Here is a 23823-nt window from a genome sequence, read left to right as displayed (position 1 = left end):
AAAAGAAAAAACCCAAATATTTATCAACTAATGGATGAATAATCAAAGTGTGGTTATATTCATAAGTTTAGTCTTAAAAAGGACAGTGTACCGAAATACGTTACAACGTGGATGAACCTAGAGAACAATGTCCTAAGTCAAGGCAGACATAAAAGGCCACAGGCTTATTTATGTGAGACATCCACATTAGGCAGTTTTTTTCGAAGATGTAGCTGCCGGCCTACACCACAGCCGCAGCAATGAGGGATCTGAGCCTCATCTTTGACCTACCACACAACTCATGGCAACCCAGGATCCTTGACCCACTGAGTGCAGCCAGGCATTGAACCTGCATCCTCATGGTTACTAGTCGGGTCTGTTACTGCTGAGCCAAATGGCAACTCCCACAATAGGCAGATTTGTAATCAGAAAATAGATTAGTGGTTGCCAGGAGATTGGGGGGATAGGAAGAATTGGGAGTAACTGCTAATAGATAAGGATTTTTTTTTAAGGGGTGATGAATATGCTTTGGAATTAGGTGGTTTTTTTGTTTTTGTTTTGTTTTGTTTGTTTGTTTGCTTGTTTTGCTTTTTAGGGCTACACTCACGTCACATGGAAGTTCCCAGGCTAGGGGTCGAATTGGAGATACAGCTGTTGGCTTACGCTACAGCCGCAGCAACTCTGAATCCAAGCCACATCTACACCCTACACCATAACTCTTGGCAATGCCGGATCCCCGACCCACTAATTGAGGGCAGGGATTGAAGGCAGGGATTGAACCCATATCTAACCTGATTCGTTTCCACTGAGCCGTAACAGGAACTCCTGGAATTAGGTAGTTTGATGGTTCTACAACATGAAAACCACTGCCAAGTATATGCTTTAAAATGATGAGTTTAGTGTTATATGAATTATATCTCCAAAAAACCCCCAACTGTCTACTAAATTAGCATCAATATCAGTGCCATGTAGATTTGCTAGTGTCTATCCTCTTCTAGCCATTGTTTGTATCAAAGCCAGGATAGATTCTGGCTTAAGGCCACCTTTAATATCTGATTGCATGCTTTTTTTTTGGTCTTTTGTCCTTTTAGGGTTGCACCCATGGCATATGGAGGTTCCCAGGCTAGGGATCTAATGGAGCTATTGCTGCCGGCCTATTGCCACAGCCACAGCAACACCAGTTCCAAGCCGTGTCTGTGACTCAGCAATGCCAAGATCTTTAACTCACTCATGGCAACACTGGATCCTTAACCCCCTGAGCGAGGCCAGGGATCGAACCTGCAACCTCGTAGTTCCTAGTCAGATTCGTTTCTGCTGCACTACGACAGGAACTCCAGAGTGCATGTTTTCGTACTTCAGTTTAGGTTTAACTGAAGAGAGAAGGAAAATACTTTTCAGTGCACACTGTGCAGCTTTGCCAGGCTTTTTAGAGTGACTGGTTTTAGTCTAATGTGTAAATTAATTAAAATTGTATTTAGAACCATGCTGTCTTACAGATATGACTAGGCAAATTAAGAAAGGCAGCGGGCTGGGGATTCGGTATTGTCACTGCTGTGGTATGGGTTCAATCCCTGGCCTGGGAACTTTCTGATAGGCACATGTGTTGGGTTGAAAGGACTTGTTCTGTTCACTGAATGTGAACAGATCAGGTGCTTCCACTGAAATGTGAGAGACTATCACACTTTATTTATTTATTTATTAATTAATTATTTATCCCGAGCCACAGCAACTCGGGATCCAAGCTGCATCTGCCACCTACACTACAGCTCACGGCAACGCTGGATCCTTAACCCACTGAGCAAGGGTAGGAATCAAACCCGCCACCTCATGGTTCCTAGTTGGATTCTTAACCACTGAACCATGGCAGGAACTCCTTGTCACATTTAAAAATAAAATGTTTTCCTGGTTTTGTTAGACATTTAAGAAAAACAAAAAGCCTTGTCTTACTTTGTTTGGTTTGAACTTTTTAAAAGGCTATCAATCAGTATGTAGTCTTTGAGACTTATTTTGAGACTTTTATTAAAGAGCCATCCTTGTTCATAACCAAACTCCATCATTTTCCTTTCTACATAATATTCCATGAATCTGTAATATTTGTGAATCTACCCCAATTTATTTCACTCTTGTTGATTATTTGAATTATTTCCTCTGAGGGTGGCCAAGGGGATAGGATAATGTATCATGAACCAGTTGAGGCTTAAGTTTATAAAATAAAAACATGTATGCTCTTTTCAAGAAAAGATGTAAAACAATGGGGGATATTTTAGAAAAGAGTGTGCATTCAGTAACGTCTCAGTTAAAAGAATTTTTAGTGTACAGGAGGATACCAGGCCAGTTGGAAATAAAGTTTTTTGTTATATGCTTATGCTTAGTCATGGAAACAATTTCAACAGTTTCAAAAAGCGAGTTTCAGGATACATTCTCTGATCAGATTGCAGTAAAATTAGAAATAAATTCTTCAAAGATGACCACAAAGGTCTTAATAGGTAGTAAGTTCAGTGTATTCCTAGGTGAAACTTCGATCAAAGAAGAAAATTAAAGGGAAACTGGAGTTCTCTTGTGCAGTGGGTTAAGAATCTGTCATCGTTACTGTAGTGTCTTAGGTTGTGGTGTGACAAGAGTTTGATCCCTTGTCTGGGAACTTCAGTGCTGCGGATACAGTTAAAAAAAAAAAAAAAAAAAATAGTTCTGCTGTGTCATAATGGGGTCGCCAGCGTCTCTGGAGTGCTGGGACAGAGGTTCCGTCCCTGGCACAGTGGGTTAGAGGATCTGGTGGTGTGTAGCTGTGGCCTGGGAACTCTATCTGCCGTTGGGCAGCAAAAAAAAAAAAAGAAAGAAAATTCAAGACGGATTTCTTGCTGTGGTGAAGCAGGTTAAGTTACCTCATGTTGTCTCTGTACTGGCTTGGATCAGTGCTGAAGCACAGGTTTTATTCCCAGCCGGGCACAGTGGGCTAAGAATCTGGCTTTGTTGCTGCTGTGTTTCAGATTCAGTCCCAGGCTCGGGAACTTCCATTTGCTGAGCGTGTGGCCAAAAAGAAATAAAAAGGGAAATTAGGTAGTATCTAGAAGGCAATGAAAGTATACTCCTTTTTGAGAAAACCAGTGGGACACGAGGAGTTGTATTCAGAGGAGAATATTAAGAATTATTATTAAGAATGAAGGAGTTCCCCCTGTGGTGCAGCAGGCTTGGATTCGATCCCCGGCCCGGGAACTTCCTCATGCCTTGGGTGTGACTGGAAAAGGAAAAAAAAAAATTGAAAAGGGAACGTAGTACCCAGCTTTGATGACTTCGAGCATTAGTTTTTTAATTTGGTATAAGAAGCCAACAGTGAAGCTTTTGGCCATCCAAGGCAGAGAGTCTTACCAGACTCTAGAGTCTCTACTGCTGTGACCTTTCGTGTGAGTGAACTTTGCAGGTCCTTGTGTGGGTTTTCAGGGCAAACTCGTGTTTTTTTCCGTGTTGTGAAGAATTCCAGGCAGATGATTTAAAGCTGTTTCAGGTTGGTAGCAATTTCTGGCAATTAATTTGGCAGGCTGGCAAATGCACTTTCCCTCCAGGGGAGCGTAACCTCATACCAGGTGTCACAAAATTTCCACAAAGTTTTAAGAAACTTGTATTAAAACAAACAGGTACAATGAGTGAGAGTTAAGTAAAGAAACACACTTCAGATAACAGCAGTTATCATATACAGAATAAAAGAAGTGTGTTTTTTAAATGAATCAAGAATAAGAGAAATTTGAGATTTTGTGTAAGAAACACGAGGCTATTAAAAAATAAGAGGGAGTTCTCATTGCGGCTCAGCGGGTTAAAGACCTGCATTGTCTCCGTGAGGATGCAGGTTTGATCCCTAGCCTCACTCGGTGAGTTTAGGATCCAGTGTTGATGCAAGCTACGGCGCAGGTCACAGATGAGGCTCGGATTCTGTGTTGTTGTGGCTGTGGTGTAGGCCTCAGCAGCAGCTCTAATTCAACCCCTAGCCTGGGAACTTCCATGTGCAGCAGGTGCAGCTGTAAGAAAAAAGAAACAACAAGAAAACGAGAAAGAGGAGCTCTTTTGAGGTGCATCAGGTTAAGGCTCCGGGGTTGTCACCGCAGTGGCTCAGGTCGCTGCTGTGGCACAGGTTTGATCCCTGACCTAGGAACTTCTATGTGCTGCAGGTACAGCCAAAAAATAAAAATAAAAAAATTCACGAGATGAAAAGAATCTAAATAAGTCTTCTTTAGAAATAGAACATGTCATTGAAATAATTGAAATTTATAGAACATTTTTAAAAGTTTATTTATTCTCCCTCATCCCAACTTTTCTAGGTACCAGGACATTATTCATTCTATTCATCTGGCCCGGAAGCCAAATTTGGGTCTAAAATCCTGTGATGGCAACCAGGAGCTTTTAAACTTTCTTCGTAGTGATCTCATTGAAGTTGCAACAAGGTTGCAGAAGGGAGGACTTGGTTATGTGGAAGAAACATCAGAATTTGAAGCTCGGGTAAGAACATAAGGAATACACCTTTGAAATCTGTGGAAACTCAGTTTGGACTTGTTCCCTGATACTGTCCATGACTTCCTTAGATAACTCTGGAAATCATACATTTGGGTTTTTCTTAAAAGACACATGTAGAACCCTAAATTCTCTATGTACATATGATATTTTTCCTTTGCCATCTTTTACTGGTATCCAGAAAAACCTAAAGTTGGCTCAGAACCTTGGTTCAAAAGAGCCTTTCTGTTAAGTTGAATGAAAACTGGTCCTGGAGTCTTAGTCATATAACATTGTTTAACATACTTATTCCCATGTGATGCCTGGCTTTAGGGAATGAAACATTTGTGTATCCTACTTTTGTCCTTTGCCTAAACCTAATCAGCTCAGTGGAGTTAATAATGCTTGTGATGGGCAACACTCGGCTGTTAAATGGGTACATTTCAAGGCCCATACGTAGTCCTGTCCTTTACTGCTCAGAAGGACACGTAAATGGTATAGGTGTAATAGTTCAAGAGCCCCCGTGCCCCCCATGAGATGCGTTTAGGTATCAAAGCTGGAGAAGAGATTAGAGACCACTGTCCATCAGTTATTACTATAAATATTTTTTGGTTGCTTTTAAATAGTAAAGCCCACATAACTCAAAACATACTAATATTTGTGAGTCTTAAAATTGTTCATATGTACTATAGCAGTGTGTTAATAGTTGTGTGGTATTTATTTATTTATCTTTTTAGGGCTGCACCTGTAGCATATGGAGGTTCCCAGGCTAGGGGTCAAATCAGATCTCTAGCTGCCGGCCTACGCCACAGCCATAGCAACTCAGTATCTGGGCCACGTCTTCGACCTACACCACAGCTGACGGCAACGCCAGATCCTTAACCTACTGAGCGAGGCCAGGGATTGAACCTGCATTCTCATGGATACTAGTCAAATTTGTTTCCACTGAACCACGACGGGAACTCCAGTTGTGTGGTTTTTATGAGCAGTTGTGCCCCTCCCCCTTCTGTCATTTCTTTTAGTTCTTGTTTTGTTTTTTTGCTTTTTTCAGGCCAAACCCATGGCATATGGAGGTTCCCAGGCTAGGGGTTGAATTGGAGCTTCACCTGCCGGCCTACACCACAGCCACAGCAATGCCAGATCCAAGTTATGTTGCGACGTACACTACAGCTCACAGCACTGCCGATCCTTAACCCAGTGAGTGAGGCCAGGGATCAAACCTACATCCTCATGGATCCTAGTTGGATTTGTTAACCACTGAGCCACAAAGGGAACTCCTCACTTCTTTTAGTTGTTATGTCACTTGGGGTTCATAATAATCCATGGATTCAATATGATAAATCCTTGCTTTTTTTTTTTTTTTGGCCCCACCTGAGGCATGCAGAAGTTTCTAGGCTATAGCAGTGACAACACTGGTTCCATAAACACTAGACATGATGTCTTTTACTGTCAGACCTTTTTCTTTCTTTCTTTTTGCTATTAGGATTAGAAAATTATATATATATATATATATATATATATATATATATATATATATATATATATATATATATATATATAACTTTTTTCATTAGTCTGGTTATAAATTCTTGGTACATTTCCTGGGAAAAAAGGATTTAAATATCTTTATTGTTCTCAGTAGTTTTTTTTAAGGAATTATTCAACTGAGAGGATTTTGCCAGTTTCAAATACTATAATTACTTTTTTTGTATATTTAGCAAAAAATATTTATCAGTTGCCTACTTTTTACCAAACCCTGGCCCACACCTTTCTAACACTGGATTATCATCATTCCTTTGTAGTTTATAAAATGGTATTTTTCAGTTGGCATATGTTGTGTGACTGAGAAAGCAGTTTCAGTCTTTAAGAGCATGATCTGGATCAGAGTGACTTCGCCTCTATTTCCTCATCCATAAAATAAATGTGAGGCTTAGATGAGATCAGGTAGGTAAAATGTATTACCTGGCATATAGTTTGTAGGCCAGTAGGTTGGTAAATTTTTACTTTTCTTCTCAGTTTTTCTTTATATTGAGACTGTCATTTGTGCCTAGAAGACATTCATTGAGTTGAATGAATAAATCTCTTTAACTTCCTTAAGGACGAATTTATTTTTCAGCATCCCATGGATTCCTTCATCAGGGAAATCCAGGTAGTCGGCTGCTTTAAATGCATAAACAAACCATCCACTGAGCTGAGGAACCCAGTTAATGTTACCGAGCCAGTTTGGGTCTGTTGGGTCTAGATTGATTTGAATTTAATTGAGGGATAGTCTGCTTTCATTCTCTTGGCCTTTCACTCAGGCTGTTTTTCTTTTTCTTTTTTCTTTTGGCTGCATCCACGGCATCTGGAAGTTCCTAGGCCAGCGATTGAATCCAAGCTGTAGTTGCAGAAATACCAGGATCTTTAACCCACTGTGCCACAGTGGGAACTCCCACTCAGTCTGGTTTTTAAATCATTTTCTATAGGTGATCTCACTGGAGAAATTGAAGGATTTTGGTGAGTGTGTGATTGCCCTTCAAGCCAGTGTCATAAAGAAATTTCTCCAGGGCTTCATGGCTCCCAAGCAGAAGAGAAGAAAACTCCAAAGCGAAGATTCAGCAAAGACTGAAGAGGTGGATGAAGAGAAAAAAATGGCAGAGGAGGCAAAGGTATTTAGCTAAGATGTAGTTTTATGACTGTATAAAAGTGTGTGATCTGGTTTTAAAGAAGTCTTAACCCTGTGCTTTTTAGCTACATAAACAGTACTTCCTGAGCCAGTGTTTCATTTTTACCACTTTCTTCAAATGTTACAATTTTCAAACTGGGCTGTGGAGCACATCCCTGCCTGTAGAGCTAGATAATGGATCAGAGCTCTGCGCCTCCCCCTTTCCCAGAACTGATTCCTTTTTTTTAAAGGCAGTGGTTTTTGAATTTTAAAAAAATTAAAGTGTACATAATGAACAATTTAGCCATTTTTACATGTGTACTTCTCTGTCTTTAAGTACATACACATTATTCTCCACCTGTTACCACCATCCATCTCCGGAATTTTTTCATCTTCCCAAACTGGAACTATGCCCATAAACACTAAACTACCCATTTCCCCCTTCCCCCAGTCCTGCAACCATCATTTTCTTTCTGTGTCTGTGAATTTGACTATGCTAGGTTCCTCATGCAAGTGGACCCGTATAACATTTGTTCTTTTGTGACTGGTTTATTTAACTTAGCATAATGTCTACAAAGTTACCTGCATTGTAGCATGTGCCATAATTTCCTCCTTCTTCTTCTTCTTTCTTTTTCTTTTTAAGACTGAGTCGTACTCTGTTGTGTGTATTTACCACATTTTGTTCACTGCTCAGTTGGGTCACTTCTACCTTATGGGTGTTGTGAATAATGTCGCTGTGGGCCTTGAGAACTTGTTTGGAAGTTTCAGCAGGGGAACACATCTGGTTGTTGTGGCCTTCCTCTCTCTGGGAACATTGTCCTCTTTGAGCTTGCAGCTTGAGCAAGGATGGGGAATGCATATGGTGAGGGAGGAAGAGGACACCCATTAGCCAGCCAGGCGAGCTCTCAACTCTGGCAGTCAGTGGGACGACAGATGCCATAATCAAATTACCCCCATATCCAGTAATGCTGCTGTCACCATGAATGAACAAATAATCTGTTCTAGTCTCTAAATTCTTTGGGTGTGTACCCAGGAGTAGAATGGCGGCATCCCATAGTAATTCTATTTAATTTTTGAGGAACTGCCATGTTTTTCATAGCAGCAGTACCATTTTGCATTTCCTCCAGCCACGCACAAGGGTTTTACTTTCTCCACACCCTTGTCGGCACTTGTGATTACCTATCTCTTTTATGAGTGTGAGTGGTTTGATATACATTTCCCTAAGGATTAGTGATGCTGAACATCCTTTCGTGTGCTTGTTGACTACTTATCTATCTTGGGAAAATGTCTATTTGAGTCCTCTGGCTTTTTTTTTTTTTTTTTTTTGGAGGGGGAGGGAGTTCCTTTTGTGGCTGAGTGGGTTAAGAACTTGACAGGCCGGCAGCTGCAGCTCCAATTCAGCCACTAGCCAGGGACCTTCCATACGCTGCAGATGTGACCCTAAAAAGGAAAAAAATGTTTTTGGGGGAGTGGTGTCGGGAGATACGTGGGTTCCTTCCTTATATATATTCTGAATATTAATCATTTATCAAGTATATGTTTCACAAATGTGTTCTCTCATTTTGTGACCTGCTTTTTTTGCTCTGTTGATAGTGTCTTTTTTTTTTTTTCCGTTTCCTTTTTTGGCTGTTCCGAGGCATATGGAGTTCCTAGTCAGGGATCAAATCCGAGCCAGTCGTGACCTATGCTGCAGCTGCGGCAATGGCATATCCTTTAACCAGCTGCACTGGGCTGGGGGTTAAACCTGCATCTTGGTGCTGCAAAGAAGCTGCTGATGGTATTGCACCATAGTGGGAACTCCTGATGGTGTTGGTTAAGTTTGCCGGAGGAGGAATGTGCAAGGCCACGTTGGTAAAGCAAGAGAGATTTGTTAAAGCATCAGCCAATGATGGGCTGAGCTCAGGATGGCTCCAGCCTCAACTATGAGGAGATGCTAGGCTTATAAATGATCTGTGGCTGGAGTTTATGGGGGAACTTTTGGCAGGAATAGTGACGGAGGGGAGGGGAAGGTCAAGGGAGGGGTAGGAGGCTTGAATCCCATGACAGAGGGCAGTTGATCCTTGTAGTTCATCTGTGCAGACTGTTGTTTCTTGCTGCCTAACTTGAGCATCCACATTGGGGAAAGGGGCTAAATCTTGTGCTGGGCCATACCCACGTCCGCTGCAGGTCCAAGGTGAACAGCCACATTGAGGGGGTGGGGGTGGGGCACCTATCTCCATCCTCCTGGGAACGTATCAGTGTCTTTTGATACACAGAAGTTCTAAAATTTGATGAAGTTCAAGTTAACTTTTTTCTTTTGTTGTCTCCGTCTTTGGTGTCATATTCAAGAAATCACTGACAAAAAAAAAAAAAAAAAAGAATAGGAGTTCCCGTCGTGGTGCAGTGGTTAATGAATCTGACTAGGAACCATGAGGTTGCGGGTTCGATCCCCGCCCTTGCTCAGTGGGTTAACGATCCTGCGTTGCCGTAAGCTGTAGTGTAGGTTGCAGACGCGGCTCTGATCTTGCGTTGCTGTGACTCTGGTGTAGGCCGGCAGCTACAGCTCCGCTTTGACCCCTAGCCTGGGAACCTCCATGTGCTGCGGAAGCGGCCCAAGAAATGGCAAAAAGACAAAAAAGGAAAAAAAAAAAAAAAAAGAAATCGCTGACAAATCCAATGTCATGAAACTTTCCTCCTTTCTTTTCTTCAACAAGTTTTAGAGTTTTAGCTCTTAGATTTAGATCTTTGATCCATTTAGAGTTAATTTTGGTATATAGTATAAGGTTAAGGGGCCAATTCATTTGTTTGTATATGTATATCCACTTTTCTAATTTTTAAAATTTTAAAAGCTCATCGTAAGTCAAATGCGAGAGGGAGATAAAATATGAAACAATCCCCGTCTTAGTACCCCCCCCAAAGATAACACTCTTTAATAATTCGATGTGTTTTTATATGTGTGTGTGTGTATATATATATATACACACACACACACACAAAGATAGTTTTGTTGGATTTTTACAGAATGGAACAATATCATTTGGAGTTTGGTTTTTTTTTTTCTTTTTTTTCCTTTTTATAGCCACATGTATGGCATATGGAAGTTCCCAGGCTAGGGGTTGAATCAGAGCTGCAGCTGCCGGCCTACACTATAACCGTGGCAACAGTGGATCCAAGCCACATCTGTGACCTGTGCTGTAGCTTGCAGCAAAACCAGCTCCTTAACCCACTGAGTGTAGCCGGGGATCAAACTCGCATCCTCATGAATACTAGTTGGGTTTTTAACCCGCTGAGCCACAGTGGGAACTCCCTGCAGTCAGTTCTTAACCCACTGTGCCACAGTGGGAGCTCCTAGCAGCTCCATTTTTTTTTTTCCTTCCTGTTTTGTGTATTAGATTTCTTAAGATTACTTGTGAAGAAAATAATTCAAAAACAGTACATTAAGGGAGAGGTCCCAGACATTATCCAGTGGAATACTTTCTCTTGTTTTTGACTTCTTTCTCTTCTTTCCTCCTCTTTTTTTTTTTTTTTTTTTTTTTTTTTTTTTTTTTGGGCTGTACTCATGGCATATAGATGCTCCCAGGCCGAGGATTGAATCTGTACCATAGCAGTGACTTGAGCCACAGTAGTGACAACACTGGATCCTTAACCCACTGCACCACCGGGAACTCCCTCTTCTTTCCTTTCATTCACAAACATCTGTTAAAGGCTTGCCTATGCCAGTCATTTTGTACAGTCTGGGGGTTTTGGTGATAAGTAGAAGGACCTCAGTTTGAGTGTGAGAGATGGTTGTAGTAGTGTGACAGGTGCGAAAGAGCAGTACTTGGCCCACCTGTGGAGGATACCTAGGGCCACTTCAGATCATGGAAGGGGTGCCTGCTCTTTGTTAGGCTGAGCTGAAATTGGCCTTCTCATTACTGACAGCTAGTCCTTGTTTGGCCCTTTGAGTTTACAGAGTGATTTTCCCCTCTAAAGCTCAGAAAGGAGTATATAATTGGCATGTTCCCCTTAAGTTTCTTCCTGGGGCCAAAGGTGATATGTGATACAAGAAAGATGATTTTAGGTGAGAGGTGAGCAGGAATTCAGAGTCACTTAGATGAAGTTTCATCTATTAATTCATGGCACAGACTTGCATATTTTACACGCATCATTATCTTACTGGACTGCAGCATCCAGGTAACCTTCCAGATGATCTAAGACAAGGTCTCCTTTGCTTCAGTTTCCTTTTATTAGGCATGATTTTCAGCCGTGCTAAGTACTGCTTGGGTTTTGTTTTTAACCCAGTTCTACACAGAAGAACCTCTTTGATGTGATCGTTCCTGGCCATTTCTTTTCTTTCTTTCTTTCTTTCTTTTTTTTTTTTTTTTGCTTTTTAGGGCCTCACCCATGGAATATGGAGGTTCCCAGGCTAGGGCTTGAATCGGAGCTACAGCTCCCAGCCTACACCACAGCCATAGCAATACAGGATCCAAGCTGCATCTGTGACCTACACCTCAGCCCGTGGCAACACCGGATCCTTAACCCACTGAGTGAGGCCAGGGATCAAACCCGCATCTTCATGGATACTAACTAGTCAGATTCGTTTCTGTTGTGCCATAATGGGAACTTTCCTCTCGGCATTTCTTTACCAGTAACATTTTCTTCTCATTGGGAACTAGTAGTTGTAGAATTCTCAAGTTCTTTTTTAGTATTCAACCCCATAGTGAAGTGTACCCTCTTTTTAGCTTGTCCTATGAAACCATTCTTAGCTTGACTGGGGAGGAAAATATGAGCATTTTGCAGGTTTAACCTTTGGGCCCAGACATCGGACACAAATGGAAAACATGGAAGAGTTTCTTGGAAAATCAATTAGGTTGCCTCCTAAGTAGTTCAGCAATGTTCCCCATTAAAGTGGCATTATGCCCTGCAGTTCCTCAGCGCAGGTCAGCCTTGCCACCACGCTGAAATTTTCCACTGTCCTTTGCTTTTCCACTTAGCAGGGGCCAGCATTTTTTTTCACTGGCACTAGGTTGTTGCATGAGCTCATATCAGTCTCTAATCCGTGCTTTAGTTTTCTTATTTATAAAAGTAGATCATCTCAAATCCCTTGCTGTGATAGCCAGTTATTTCAGATATTTAACGTTTATTTCATTTTCTTACATTAAGTGGGAAAGATGTTATATAATTTGGCCAAATCCTGGGTTCTTTCAGGCTATTTACTTTGGATGCATTTGTCCTAACAACCTGATTATCTGTTTTTCCATTTTAAACATTCTTTTACGGAAGAATATGATCTGAAGCCTCTTTATAGTCTTGCCAAGATATGCTGTCCCTTTTTACTGTTAGGTAAAGGGATTAATGGTGATTTTGTTACATACACTTCTGACTGGGGCCCCACTTTATTTAAATATGCTAAAGGATTTCAATTTTTCATCAGAATAGTGTGTTTAGCTTCCCAGCAGTACTGCAAGATAGAGTGCTTGATGCCATGTGTTGAATGTTGAAACTTTATGTTGCTGCTGTGTATCTGTTTTCAGAAACAGTCTTGAATGTGGTGGTGTTTTTGTTTTTGTTTCTTTTAGGGCTGCACCCACGGCATATGGAGGTTCCCAAGCTAGGGGTTGAATCAGAGCTGTAGCCGCTGGTCTACACCACAGCCAGAGCAACGTCAGATCTGAGCCGTATTTGCAACCTACACCACAGGTCATTGCCATGCTGGATCCTTACCACAGTGAGGTCAGGGTTTGAACCCACCTCTTCATGGATACCAGTCAGCTTCATTTCCCCTGAGCCACAATGGGAACTTTTTTTTTTTTTTTTTTTTTTTTTTAATGTTCTGGAATGTTTGAAATTCTGTGCAGTGGGAGTAAACTAGGATGTTTTTTAAAATCTTGAATTCCTTTTTTTTTTTTGCCCTCAGAATTAGAGGCTGGTTGGAGACTAGACTAGTCCAGATGGATAACTCAGTGGATAGAACAGGATGCTAATGTACAAGGCCAAGAGGATTGGATTTTGGGGATCTGGAGACCTGAAGGAAATCTGGCCCTAAACTGCTATGAGATCTTGGGCAGGTTTTTCACGAGAAATAAATGAACATTACACAAACATTTCATAGCAGTATTATTCAGAAGAGTCAAAAAATTGGAAAAACCCAGATGTCTACCAAAATGAATGGATTAAAAAAAAGGATATTACTCAGCAATTTGTAATTGAGTGAAGCACTCTTCTTACATGCTGGGGTGTAGATGAAGCTAGAAAACATTATGCTCAGTAAAAGAAGCCAGCCACAAGCCACATGTTATATCAACAGTCAGAACAGGCAAACTATAAACTAGAAGTAGATTGTGGTTGCCTACGGCTGGGCAGCAATTGGTGGGTTAGGGTAGGGAATGGGGAATGCCAGGATTTCTTCTTTGGGTGATGAAAATGTTCTAAAATTAAGATTATGTTGATTGTTGTACAACTCTGCACATACATGAAAGAGTATTGACTTACATGTTTTACAAGGGGAATTTGTTAATATATAAATTATATCACAGTCTATTTTTAAAATGCAGTTAAGGGTCTTCCCATTGTGGCACAGCAGGAACGAATCTGACTAGTATCTATGAAGATGCAGGTTTGATCCCTGGCCTCACTCAGTGGGTTAAGGATCCTGTGTGGTGTAGGCCTGCAGCTGCAGCTATGAATCAGCCCTTAGCCTGGGAACTTCCATATGCCATGGGTGTGGCCCTAAAAAGCAAAATAAAAAACAAAATAAAATTCAGTTAAATAAGTTTATTTCCAAAATCTCTTCTAGTTTTTTTGTTTGTTGTAATGAAGCCACATGTACTGGGAGCTCAGATTTTATAATTTACAGGAATTAAGTAAAACGTAGTACTATATACTGACGACTTTTTAAAATACTTGTACGCATCTAACAAACAATCCACTAGAGGACAGCAAAGCCCATTTTAGCCATTCCCTGGCTGTTGTAACATCTTTCAGGAACCGAATCTGAAATTCTTAAATTCATATTCCACTGCATGGAGAGGTCTGAGTTGTCATTACAGTTAGAGAATCAGTGGTCCCGTGTCAGCTCTCTGTTACATCAGGGGAGAAGACCAGCACAGCGGCTATGCTGGTGGCCCTCACCACCTGCCGAGGAGCTCTCTCGAGGGCAGGAAGGAAATTGTGCTCTATTTTGAAGGCAGAGGTCGAGATACCTGCTGCACTGCAGGTTGGAATAAGGAAGGAGTCAGTTTCCTCAGAACTTTAGCAACCTCTTAACTTTTTGGTGTGTTGATGCTGCTTATCCTAGTTATTCATAAATTTATATACACGAGGCTTTTGGTGCTTCTCTATTTCTATAGGAAAGAGGAAGGACAGTCTCTGTGTCCCTCCTTCACTCTCAAGCCACAGCTGCCGAAGGAGCTCAGCTGTCTTTGTCCCTTGGCAGCTCTATTTTAAAGCCTATAGCCTTCCCAGAATAACAAGCCTTTCCTATAGGAGGAAGGCTGTTACTTAAAATTGAACTTGTAGAGTTCCCACCATGGTTAAGAATCCGACTTCAGGAGTTCCCGTCGTGGCGCAGTGGTTAACGAATCCGACTAGGAACCATGAGGTTGCGGGTTCGGTCCCTGTGCTTGCTCAGTGGGTTAACGATCCGGCGTTGCCGTGAGCTGTGGTGTAGGTTGCAGACGCGGCTCGGATCCTGCGTTGCTGTGGCTCTGGCGTAGGCGGGAGACTACAGCTCCGATTCAACCCCTAGCCTGGGAACCTCCATATGCCACGGGAGCGGCCCAAGAAATAGCAAAAAGACAAAAAAAAAAAAAAAAAAAAAGAATCCGACTTCAGTGCCTTGGGTCATTACAGAGGTGCCAGTTTGATCTGAGGTTAAAGGATCTAACATTGCTGCAGCCATGGCTTGGATTCAGTCCCTGGCCCAGGAACTTCCATATGCTGTGGGTTCAGCCATAAAATTAAACATAGATAAATAAATAAGTTGACCTTTTGCCTAGGATAGGCCAGTGAAACCCAGTGGTGTTGGTGTGCTAGCTAGAGCCAGCCAAGCTATAAAAGTAGCCAGCATTGTTTATTTCATTTCAGTCACAGCAGAGTTAAGCAGTATGACCTCCCCAAGGTAGATGATAGTAAGGTAACCTGGCCGCTCAGCTGTACGTCATCCAGCTTCGTTGTATTCTCAGACTATCTCAGAGTGATGCCCTCTCTCGTGGCATTTAAGTGGATTCTCTAATTGTTTAGGCTTTTTTAGTGCTTTGAAGACACCCCCCAATCATCTTTTGACTAATAGTAACGCAAATCATTTATCCTAAAAGAGCATTTTTGTTCTTCCTAGATTTTTTTTTTTTTTTTTTGGCTATTTATGGCCACACCCGTGACATATGGAAGTTCCCAGGCTAGGAGTGGATGGGAGCTGCAGCTACAGCTCCTGGTCTACACCACAGCCACAGCAACTCAGGATCTGAGCCTCATCTGCAACCTACACTGCAGCTCACGGCAACGCCGGATCCTTAACCCACTGAGCGAGGCCAGGGATCAAACCCGCATCCTCATGGATACTGGTTGGGTTTGTTACCGCTGAGCCACGACGGGAATTCCATTAGAATGTCTGTTTTATAGAGAGTTGAAAATTCCTGATTATGTTTGTCTCCATCCTGTTTTGCTTTGCTAATTCTAAATTAATTTGCATTTTCTGATGATGGGAGGAGGCCATGTGGGTTATGCTGAGAATAATGGTCCAGCATGAAATCAGGCCAACCCCTGGGACTTAGAAGTAGGTGATAAAGCCAAGAATGTTTTGTATCACTATTTAATACTTGTAAGAATTGTAGAACGCTTTAGGGATACTCTTTACTGTTTCTAGGCCCTGTAATCTGAGATAGTGATACTTATTATTTTAGAAACTGATCATTTTGATCTGAGTTTGCTGGCTACATGACATTGTTGCATACCCATGTGACTTACACAGTACCAGTGTTCCTGCTTTTATTCATTCGTTTGTGGCCTATGGAGGTTCTCAGGTGGGTCGAATTGGAGCTGCAGCTGCCGACCTACACCACAGCCACAGCAATGCAGGATCCAATCCATGTCTGCGACCTACACCACAGCTTGAGGCAATACCAGATCCTTAACCCACTGAATGAGGCCTGGGATCAAACCTGAATCCTCATAGATACTAGTCCAGTTTGTTACTGCCTAGCCACGATGGGAACTCTTGTTCCTGCTTTTAAATGACACTGAATCTTTACTTGAATTTCATTAGAAGGGACCTTGTCTCTAGTCATTTCCCCCTTGAGTTCTTTGTGTGACCTTTAGCAAATTTTTTCCACCCTTTGGAGCCTTCATTTCCTTTGTGTGATAAAAAAGATAGACGAGGGGAGCTCCAGTAAGTAAATGCTTCTCTCATGTCTTTTCCTAGTCCTAGTCCTTTCTCGGTGTATATTCTGTCAGTATTATGTGAAAAATCCCCATTTCATGTCTTTGAAATCATTGTAAGTAATGCTGGCCTGGTTTGGTCTCTGTTTAGGTCGCATCTGCTCTGGAAAAATGGAAGACAGCAATCCGTGAGGCTCAGACCTTTTCCAGAATGCATGTTCTACTTGGGATGCTTGATGCCTGTATCAAATGGGATATGTCAGCAGAAAATGCTCGATGCAAAGTTTGTCGAAAGAAAGGTATAAACCACAGTTTCTCTTCTGAGTATATTAAGCACTAGGACTTCCATTTCCAAAATCTTTTCTCCTCTTAGGAATTCTGTATACACAACTTTTAAATGTATTCTGACAGATTTTATCTTCTGAAGGTCTGTAAAAAACTAGCCTTTAGGAGTTCCTGTTGTGGCTCAGCAGTAACGAACCCACGTGGAGATGTGGGATTGATCCCTGGCCTTGCTAAGTGGGTTAAGGATCCGACGTTGCTGGCTGTGGCTGTGGTGCAGGCTGGCAGCTGCAGCTCTTATTCGACCCCTAGCCTGGGAACCCCCATATGACTCGTGACTCGGGTTTTAAAAGCAAAAAATAAAAGTAAAAAATCACATGCCAGCAAATCAAAGCAGATCCTTTGTGCCTCAGTTTTGAGTATAAAATAAGAGCAGTTGATCTTGTCAGTCCTTAAATATTCTATGGGGAACAAGAACTAGTTAACCTAAAAATTTGAATCTCTTATTATCTCTGAAATTTTAGTCATCCACGAAGTAAGCTAGGTGTTACCAGTAGAGGGCAGTATTTGAACATGGTGAAGAATGCCTGGGTTTAGACCTTCCAGCATGGAGTCCTACAGAGCAAAGCGTTCGGGACTGTTTAATACTGAGAGCTTTTAGAGCCCCGTTATGCGTAAAAAGAACTGGATGGCTAACCCCCTCCCAGCCATGGACTTCTTAGTGGCTAAAGCTATTTTGTGACTTAGGTTAGTTAGGATTCACTTTCCAAGGATGAGGAGACTTATGCTCTAAAAACTGCTGTAGAGTGAAAGTTGGAGAGAGGATAATGGTCATTTAAATTGGTTTGTTGTAGACGTTTCCTCGTGGCTCAGTGGGTTGGGGTCTGGTGTTGTTATTGCTGTGGCTCTGGTTACAGTGGTGGCATAGGTTTGATCCCCGGCCTGGGAACTTTGACATGCCACGGGTGTGGCCAAAAAAATAATTGGTTTGGTGTATTTTCAAATGTAGGGAGACTGAGTGGTTTAAGAGAACATGTCACACATGAGTTGGGAAGCATTTATGTGATCAGCAGGAGGAGGAAGGGCAGAAAATGTGACTGGGGGAGATTGATTTCTTAGTGGGAGCAAAGCAGCAACGTCTTGACGTTTTTGGTACCTCCTAGTGAATGGTAGCTGTCTTCTTCCAGCCCTGGATAGATCCAGAAGAGACGTTAGAAGACCCGAACCCTGAATTATCTATAGACTAGTTAACGCTACATTTCTTTTCACAAGATGGCTGCATTTTTACAAACGGGGTGCCACTGTACCCGAATGTTTTGTCCTTCCCAGGGTGTTAACTAAGGCTGAACAGCTTTTACAGCTCCCCGATGGCTGCCATGCTCCTGACAGCGCAGTGGAAATTTATGTCTTTGCAGGTGAGGACGACAAGCTGATCTTGTGTGACGAGTGTAACAAAGCCTTCCACCTGTTCTGTCTGAGGCCGGCTCTCTATGCGGTACCAGATGGTGAGTGGCAGTGCCCAGCCTGCCAGCCTGCTACTGCCAGGCGCAACTCCCGTGGCAGGTAAGACGTTCTTATTTTACAAACAAATTAGTAAATATGGTACTCGAGCTTCAGTTACTCAGACTGAATGCTGCCGAGAAGCTTCAAGTTCGTCTTTGGTGCATAGCGCTCCCTCATTGAAGATACTGCAGTGGGAGCTCAGAGGGCTCTGATGAATGTCCCCATTTCTGGTTTTCATTACTAGTCATGTTTTATATCCTCTTGGTCATATCTTCTGAAATAACAATATATCTCCGTCTTCTGCTTCTTCCACTTTGTCCACTTTCTTCATCTGTGATGACGTCTTTAGCTACCCACTCCTGAAGTCCCCAAACTGTTACCGTCCTTGCCTGTACCTGCTGTTTGCACGTCAGTGTCGTCTTGGACATCTTCCTCTCCCTCGTCCATTTGCCAGATGTCGTCACTGCAGTGTCGACATGGCCTGTGCGTCAGTGTCTTGCTGTTCATTCCCTGTGGTACCTGCTGTCATCAGGCCCTCTTAAACCTCTCGTCTGAGCTCCTTCAGTGCCTTCTCAACTCCCTTGTCTCGTATCTTCCCCCCTCTTATCCGTCCAGGTTTTGGGGTGATACCAGAATGGTTTACGTAACACAAACATCTGCCTGTGTCACTCTTCTGTTCCAGAACTTCAGTCTTCCTGTTGCCTTTCGAATAAGTCCGAGCTCCCCAGCCTACCTTCGAGACTCTTACTCTACAGTACTAGCGTGTGTCTTTATGTGCCCCAGTGCCCACGTTTGTGTGCGTGGTACAGACTCTTGTCTGTGTGTCCCTGGCCACTCGTGCCTTCCTTCCAGCTGCGAGTATTCTCTGTTCCCAGGACTCGCACCTGGGGAGTGCAGCCCACGGCCTGCCGATCTGAGAGTCACTGCTCTTCTGAAACATCCTTACACCCTTGGGATTCGTTCTCCTGTGTGTTCCAGCTCAGCTTTGGATCTGAGCTGGTGTTTTGATGCGTCTTGCCTTTATGGTCAGTTTCGTGCCCGGCTCTCTTCCTGTGAGGCTGACAGTGCCCTGAGAGTAGAGGTGGTGGTTTATTCTTCACCCTGATCCCGTAAGGCCAAACACAGGGCCTTGTAAAGAGGAGACACCTAATATTTGCCGAAGTTAATACCCTTGTTGTCCACGTTGAAATTCGAGGTGATGAAAAGAGCAGTTTAGAGGCACTCTAGTTTGGTGCGTCTTTGAAAGGGCAGAGCTGTTTGATCGGGACCCTACCTAAGAGCATTACTCGGTTATTTCTCACTCCATTCCAGCTACACTTAGAGAGATGAGGCACGCTGCTCCGAAATGGTGGGGCTTTGGACCAGCTGTTCTGAGCTGGGATTACCAGTGCTTTGATGTTGTGGTCATGGACAAGCTGTTTCGGCCCCTGGAAGGGCCGTCAAGGTGCAGTAACACCTGTCTGGGCTGTTTACCCTTTCAGTCCACTCCAGAGTTGGGGACAGTTTTTAGTACCCGAAATGTTACACTATCTGGCTGTTTTTATGAAACAAAAGGAGCAGAACTTTGTATTGTTTTGTGTGTCGAGGGGTGGGGTTGCATTTTGGTCTTGGTTTTTGTTGCCATGGGTGTGTCTTATCCAAAGGTTTGGGGCCTGGTGGAGGAGGCAGGGTGTTGAAGCTCAGGTTTTCATTCTGCTTCCTGTGCCCTGGCTTGGATTCACGTTCCCTCCCCTCAGCATCAAATCTGGGTCTATCTAGTCTGTGAAGAGGGAAGGGTTGCTGGGATTTATGTGGGACTTGACCTTTCCTAGGACCGCTCTGGCCTGTATCTGTGTTCTCTACAAGCAGTGTCTTCCCCGACAGGAATTACACCGAAGAGTCTTCCTCTGAGGACAGTGAAGATGATGAGAGCGAGGAAGAGGAGGAGGAGGGGGAGGAGGAGGAGGAGGAGGAGGACTATGAGGTGGCTGGTTTGCGATGTAAGTATTCAGTTTGCTTTTATGTTAACCCCATGGTCTTCTACGGGGACTTGGAAAGACCGAGTTGGCAGTAGAGACCCAGCGTCTCCACTGGGCCGTCTCCCTTGTCTCGCGTGTGGTGGTGGGGGGGTCGCTCAGCCTCCTGCTAGGAGGTTCAGAAGGCCAGTTAACTACCTTCCTAGGAGGAGGTTGGGTAGCTTGGTCTCAGAATATCAAACTGTGGCAGATTCACTTGGTCCAAGATTTAGTGGCGCGCACGAATGTGTACGACAGGTCTGCTGGTTCTGAACCCTTTAGCCAGGGGACGCGGGTCTGGGCCCATCACCGTCCCGAAGTTCTTTTGGCCTCAGGTGCAGTGTTGCTTTTAGAGAAGTTATTTTTTTCTCTGGCTAACAGTGATTTTTCACTTCCCTAAAGTGTGCAGGGCTGTAGATTTGCTAGTTTGGAAAGAGAGGACTTTTCCTGGTTTAGGCAGAGTTGTTGAGAAGTTTCTCAGTGGGTGTCCGCAGGGGTAAAGACTTCAGCATTTATGCTCACCTTGTTCACCTTTAATCTTTCATGTTCATTTTCCATGACGCTTTGGCAATTGTGACATCTTAGCAGCCCCCTTCTTTGCAAAATGTACCCTTCTTCAAAGGTTCATACAAGATTTTGAGGCGCTTTTGAAAGAGGCACAGTTCCCACGATCATAGCTCCCAGAATGATCGTACTAGGTATAAGGAAACGGGATGTGTGGCATGCCCAGTCCTTGCACTGGTACCACGAAAGCCTGGGGGCTTTGGGCTCGTACCCCTACTCCTATCTTACCTAGTCCTGCAGGTTTTAATTTGGGACACCTACATTTCTCTCTTTGCTATAGGGCTGCTTTTGTTTGTTCCCAGGACATGGTTTTTCCGGTGTCCGGGGTAAGGAGGCAGGTAGTCTATTAGCCCTGCATTACAGAGAGACCACTGAGTACTGCCCCAGAGTGGTGATTTGGACGTGTGCTTGTCTGGGAATGGATGTTTTTTTGTTTGTTTGTTGTTTAGGGCCACACCCGTGGCATATGGAGGTTCCCAGACTAGGGGTCAAATTGGAGCTGTACCTGCCAGCCACAGCGACTCCAGATCCGAGCTGTGTCTGTGACCTATACCACAGCTCATGGCAACGCTGGATCCCTGACCCACTGAGTGAGGCCAGGAATGGAACGTGCGTCCTCATAGATGCTAGTTGGGTTCATTAACTGCTGAGCCACAATGGGAGCTCCTGAGAACAGATTCTGAATGTGATGATGCACTGGTTTTTATTTTCCAAGTAATGGCGCCTTTCTACTTGGGAGTTACTGCTCTTTCCCAGGAATTGTTCCCGCTCCATGTTTCTAGAGCCTTTTCTGCTAAATGGGTCTAGGAAGTATTGGGTATTTCAGAGCCTCTTGTCTACTCTGCCTCTTAGGCTACCAAAGGTGTGGTTCCCTAGTGCAACTCAAGGCCCTGGGCTGGTGCCTGTCCCCTTCATCCTGTGTTTCTTCCTTGGCATCAGCTTCTTACTCTCACTAGCCTGGTCCTGAACCTACGGAACCTGAAATAGTCAGTGAAGGGTCATTCGTCTGCTGGTAGAATAGAAAACATTATTCATTGATTCTCTGTATACCCCCTTCTCTGTCCAAGTGCCCCTCCCCACTTTCCAGGGGACACTCTGCTTAGGGAGTGGCCTTGAGCCAGTCCTTAGGGAGCGTCGTTTCCTGAGGCTCTGCTGAGAAGTGGTGGTGGCTTGTCTGACATGGGGCGCCTGTTGTAGACCTGAGACATGGGCTGTCTTGAGTGCCCTTGTGTTTTTCACTCTCTCTGTGGGGAAATCCTGGGCGGAGCTCTTATGGCCTTGACCTGGCCGGTCTGTGGTTTTTAGAAATGCAGGAAGGCAGGCCTGGGGCTAGCCTTAAATGGGATTCAGTGAGGAAGCCTTCACGTAAGTTCCTCACACAAGTATCAGCTTTTGCTCCGACAAGATTGTGGGGATGCGTGTCGGCTTTTTCTCCGGAGTGAGTCCGTTTGCAGTTGACTCCTTCCAGGCTGTCATTCCTGGGAGTAACTGAACAGGGTAGGGACAGAGGGTGGACGTCCTGAGGGGACTGGCCTTCTCAAGAGGCTCTTAACGGGTCTTCGGCAGTTGATGAAAGGTATCCGTTCTTCCCCTGCTACTGCTGCCTTCAAGGGTCCTGTGAGGGAGGCAGGAGACAGACCAGCGAGAGCACCTCCTAACCAGGAGGCCGTTGCTTTGCCTGTCCAGAGTGTCGCCCCTTCTGCAGGCGTGCTCCCTGTGTCCGCAGTTCTGCTCTGATTGCGTATTTTCTTATTTCAGTGAGACCTCGAAAGACTGTCCGGGGCAGGCAGGGTGTCGTCCCTCCCGCAGCAAGGCCAGGCCGACGACCGGGTAAGAAGCCTCTTCCTACCAGGAGGTCTCGGCCGAAGCCACCACCCGTAGACGATGCTGAGGTTGATGAGCTGGTAAGAATTCTCTCTCGTTGGCCCTCGAGCATCTCTGGTTTGCATCCCCGGGTCCAGCATCAGGACTTCATCCGGCGGCAGCTGGGCGCCTCCCCCACTGCTCCCTCCTCCGTGACTCTGGAGACGGAGGCGGCGCATGGGCGGGCCCACGGGCAGAGGAGGCAGCGGGCTCTCTGGGCACAGCTATGTCCGGCATCCCCTGCTACAGTCTGCCTCGGCTCCGCTAGTTCACAAGCCGCCTGCGTCTCGTTAAGGATTTTTAAATAGTATCCATGTGTCTCCCGCGGCTCCGAGGGGCTGGGTCTCTCGAGGGAATGCCAGCAATGCTGGAGCCTCACTTAACTCTTGGGTCTTTTGCCGACAGTTGTCATGGGAGGAACGTCACCCTCCCCTCTGCTCCTCAACCAATGTCATTTTAGTGGTTTTGCTCTAGGTTGCACTTGAGCTTGAAAGGAAAGGCTCTTGAAAACAGACCACTTGTTTTGACAGATGCGGCTGGAGTTGGAGGTGGGCTGGGGATGCCTCCCGCTGGCCTGGTCCTAACCCCTTCAAGCCCAACGCCTGCTGCTGTGGGTCACGGCCTGTCCCCAGCCCCCACCCCGAAGGGAGCCCCCATGCCTTTCTCTTCAGTCCCTTAGCTGCTCCAGCCCGCAGGGGAGAGCCCAGGGAAGAAATGGAACCTTTTTGCTTCCCTCAGACACTGTTCCCGTACAAACCTGGCTGAGGGTCGTCCCCATAACACCCATCTCTCCGCAGTTGCTTGTTTTATAGTCTCCCGTGGTGTTGGCGTGACCCAGGTCCACCTGCTTTCAGGGGGCTGGTGTCCTGGTGACAGTGGCCCTCTCTAGCGGGCCCCTAGCAGGACTGCCGCGTGTCCTCCGCGGCTCTGATCACCAGCTCCCCGGGAGGGAGTCGGGGGGTCCTGACCCTCTCTGCTCCGAGAAGACAGCTGAACCTTTTCAAGCAGCTCGACACTTTCCTGCTCTGCCCGCTCCTGCCAGAGCTCAATAGCAGGTCTTCGTTCTTTGGCGCCAGGTGCTTCAGACCAAGCGGAGCTCCCGGAGGCAGAGCCTGGAGCTGCAGAAGTGCGAGGAGATCCTCCACAAGCTCGTGAAGTACCGCTTCAGCTGGCCCTTCAGGT

The 23823-nt window shown here is 44.5% G+C and overlaps 1 protein-coding gene across 6 annotated transcripts in view; it reads left to right on the top strand.

Annotated features, from left to right (window-relative positions):
• BAZ1B (bromodomain adjacent to zinc finger domain 1B) overlaps nt 1-23823 on the top strand; it is an 81608-nt gene that overhangs the window by 55217 nt on the left and 2568 nt on the right. For 5 of the 6 annotated variants that reach the window (XR_014840241.1, XR_014840240.1, XR_014840242.1 and 2 more), the window contains 7 exons: nt 4290-4467; nt 6924-7106; nt 16587-16734; nt 18133-18280; nt 20084-20199; nt 22537-22682; nt 23718-23821. Coding sequence is in view for 2 of the 6 variants with exons in the window: in XM_085016807.1 (XP_084872933.1) it covers nt 4290-4467; nt 6924-7106; nt 16587-16734; nt 18133-18280; nt 20084-20199; nt 22537-22682; nt 23718-23821 (1023 nt within the window). In the remaining 4 variants the exon portion in view is untranslated. Of the gene's footprint in view, nt 1-4289; nt 4468-6923; nt 7107-16586; nt 16735-18132; nt 18281-20083; nt 20200-22536; nt 22683-23717; nt 23822-23823 lie in introns of those variants that run through there. The other variant, XR_014840244.1, reaches the window with a different exon arrangement.

Source organism: Sus scrofa, chromosome 3 (genome assembly GCF_054392235.1).
Source record: "Sus scrofa isolate SSC_HxYL_T2T_F1_AM1 chromosome 3, Sscrofa_HxYL_maternal_Yorkshire_Landrace_v2.0, whole genome shotgun sequence".
Taxonomy (NCBI): domain Eukaryota; kingdom Metazoa; phylum Chordata; class Mammalia; order Artiodactyla; family Suidae; genus Sus; species Sus scrofa.
The sequence above is the reverse complement of the archived record's forward strand: the minus strand, read 5'-3'. Positions and strand labels throughout refer to the sequence as shown.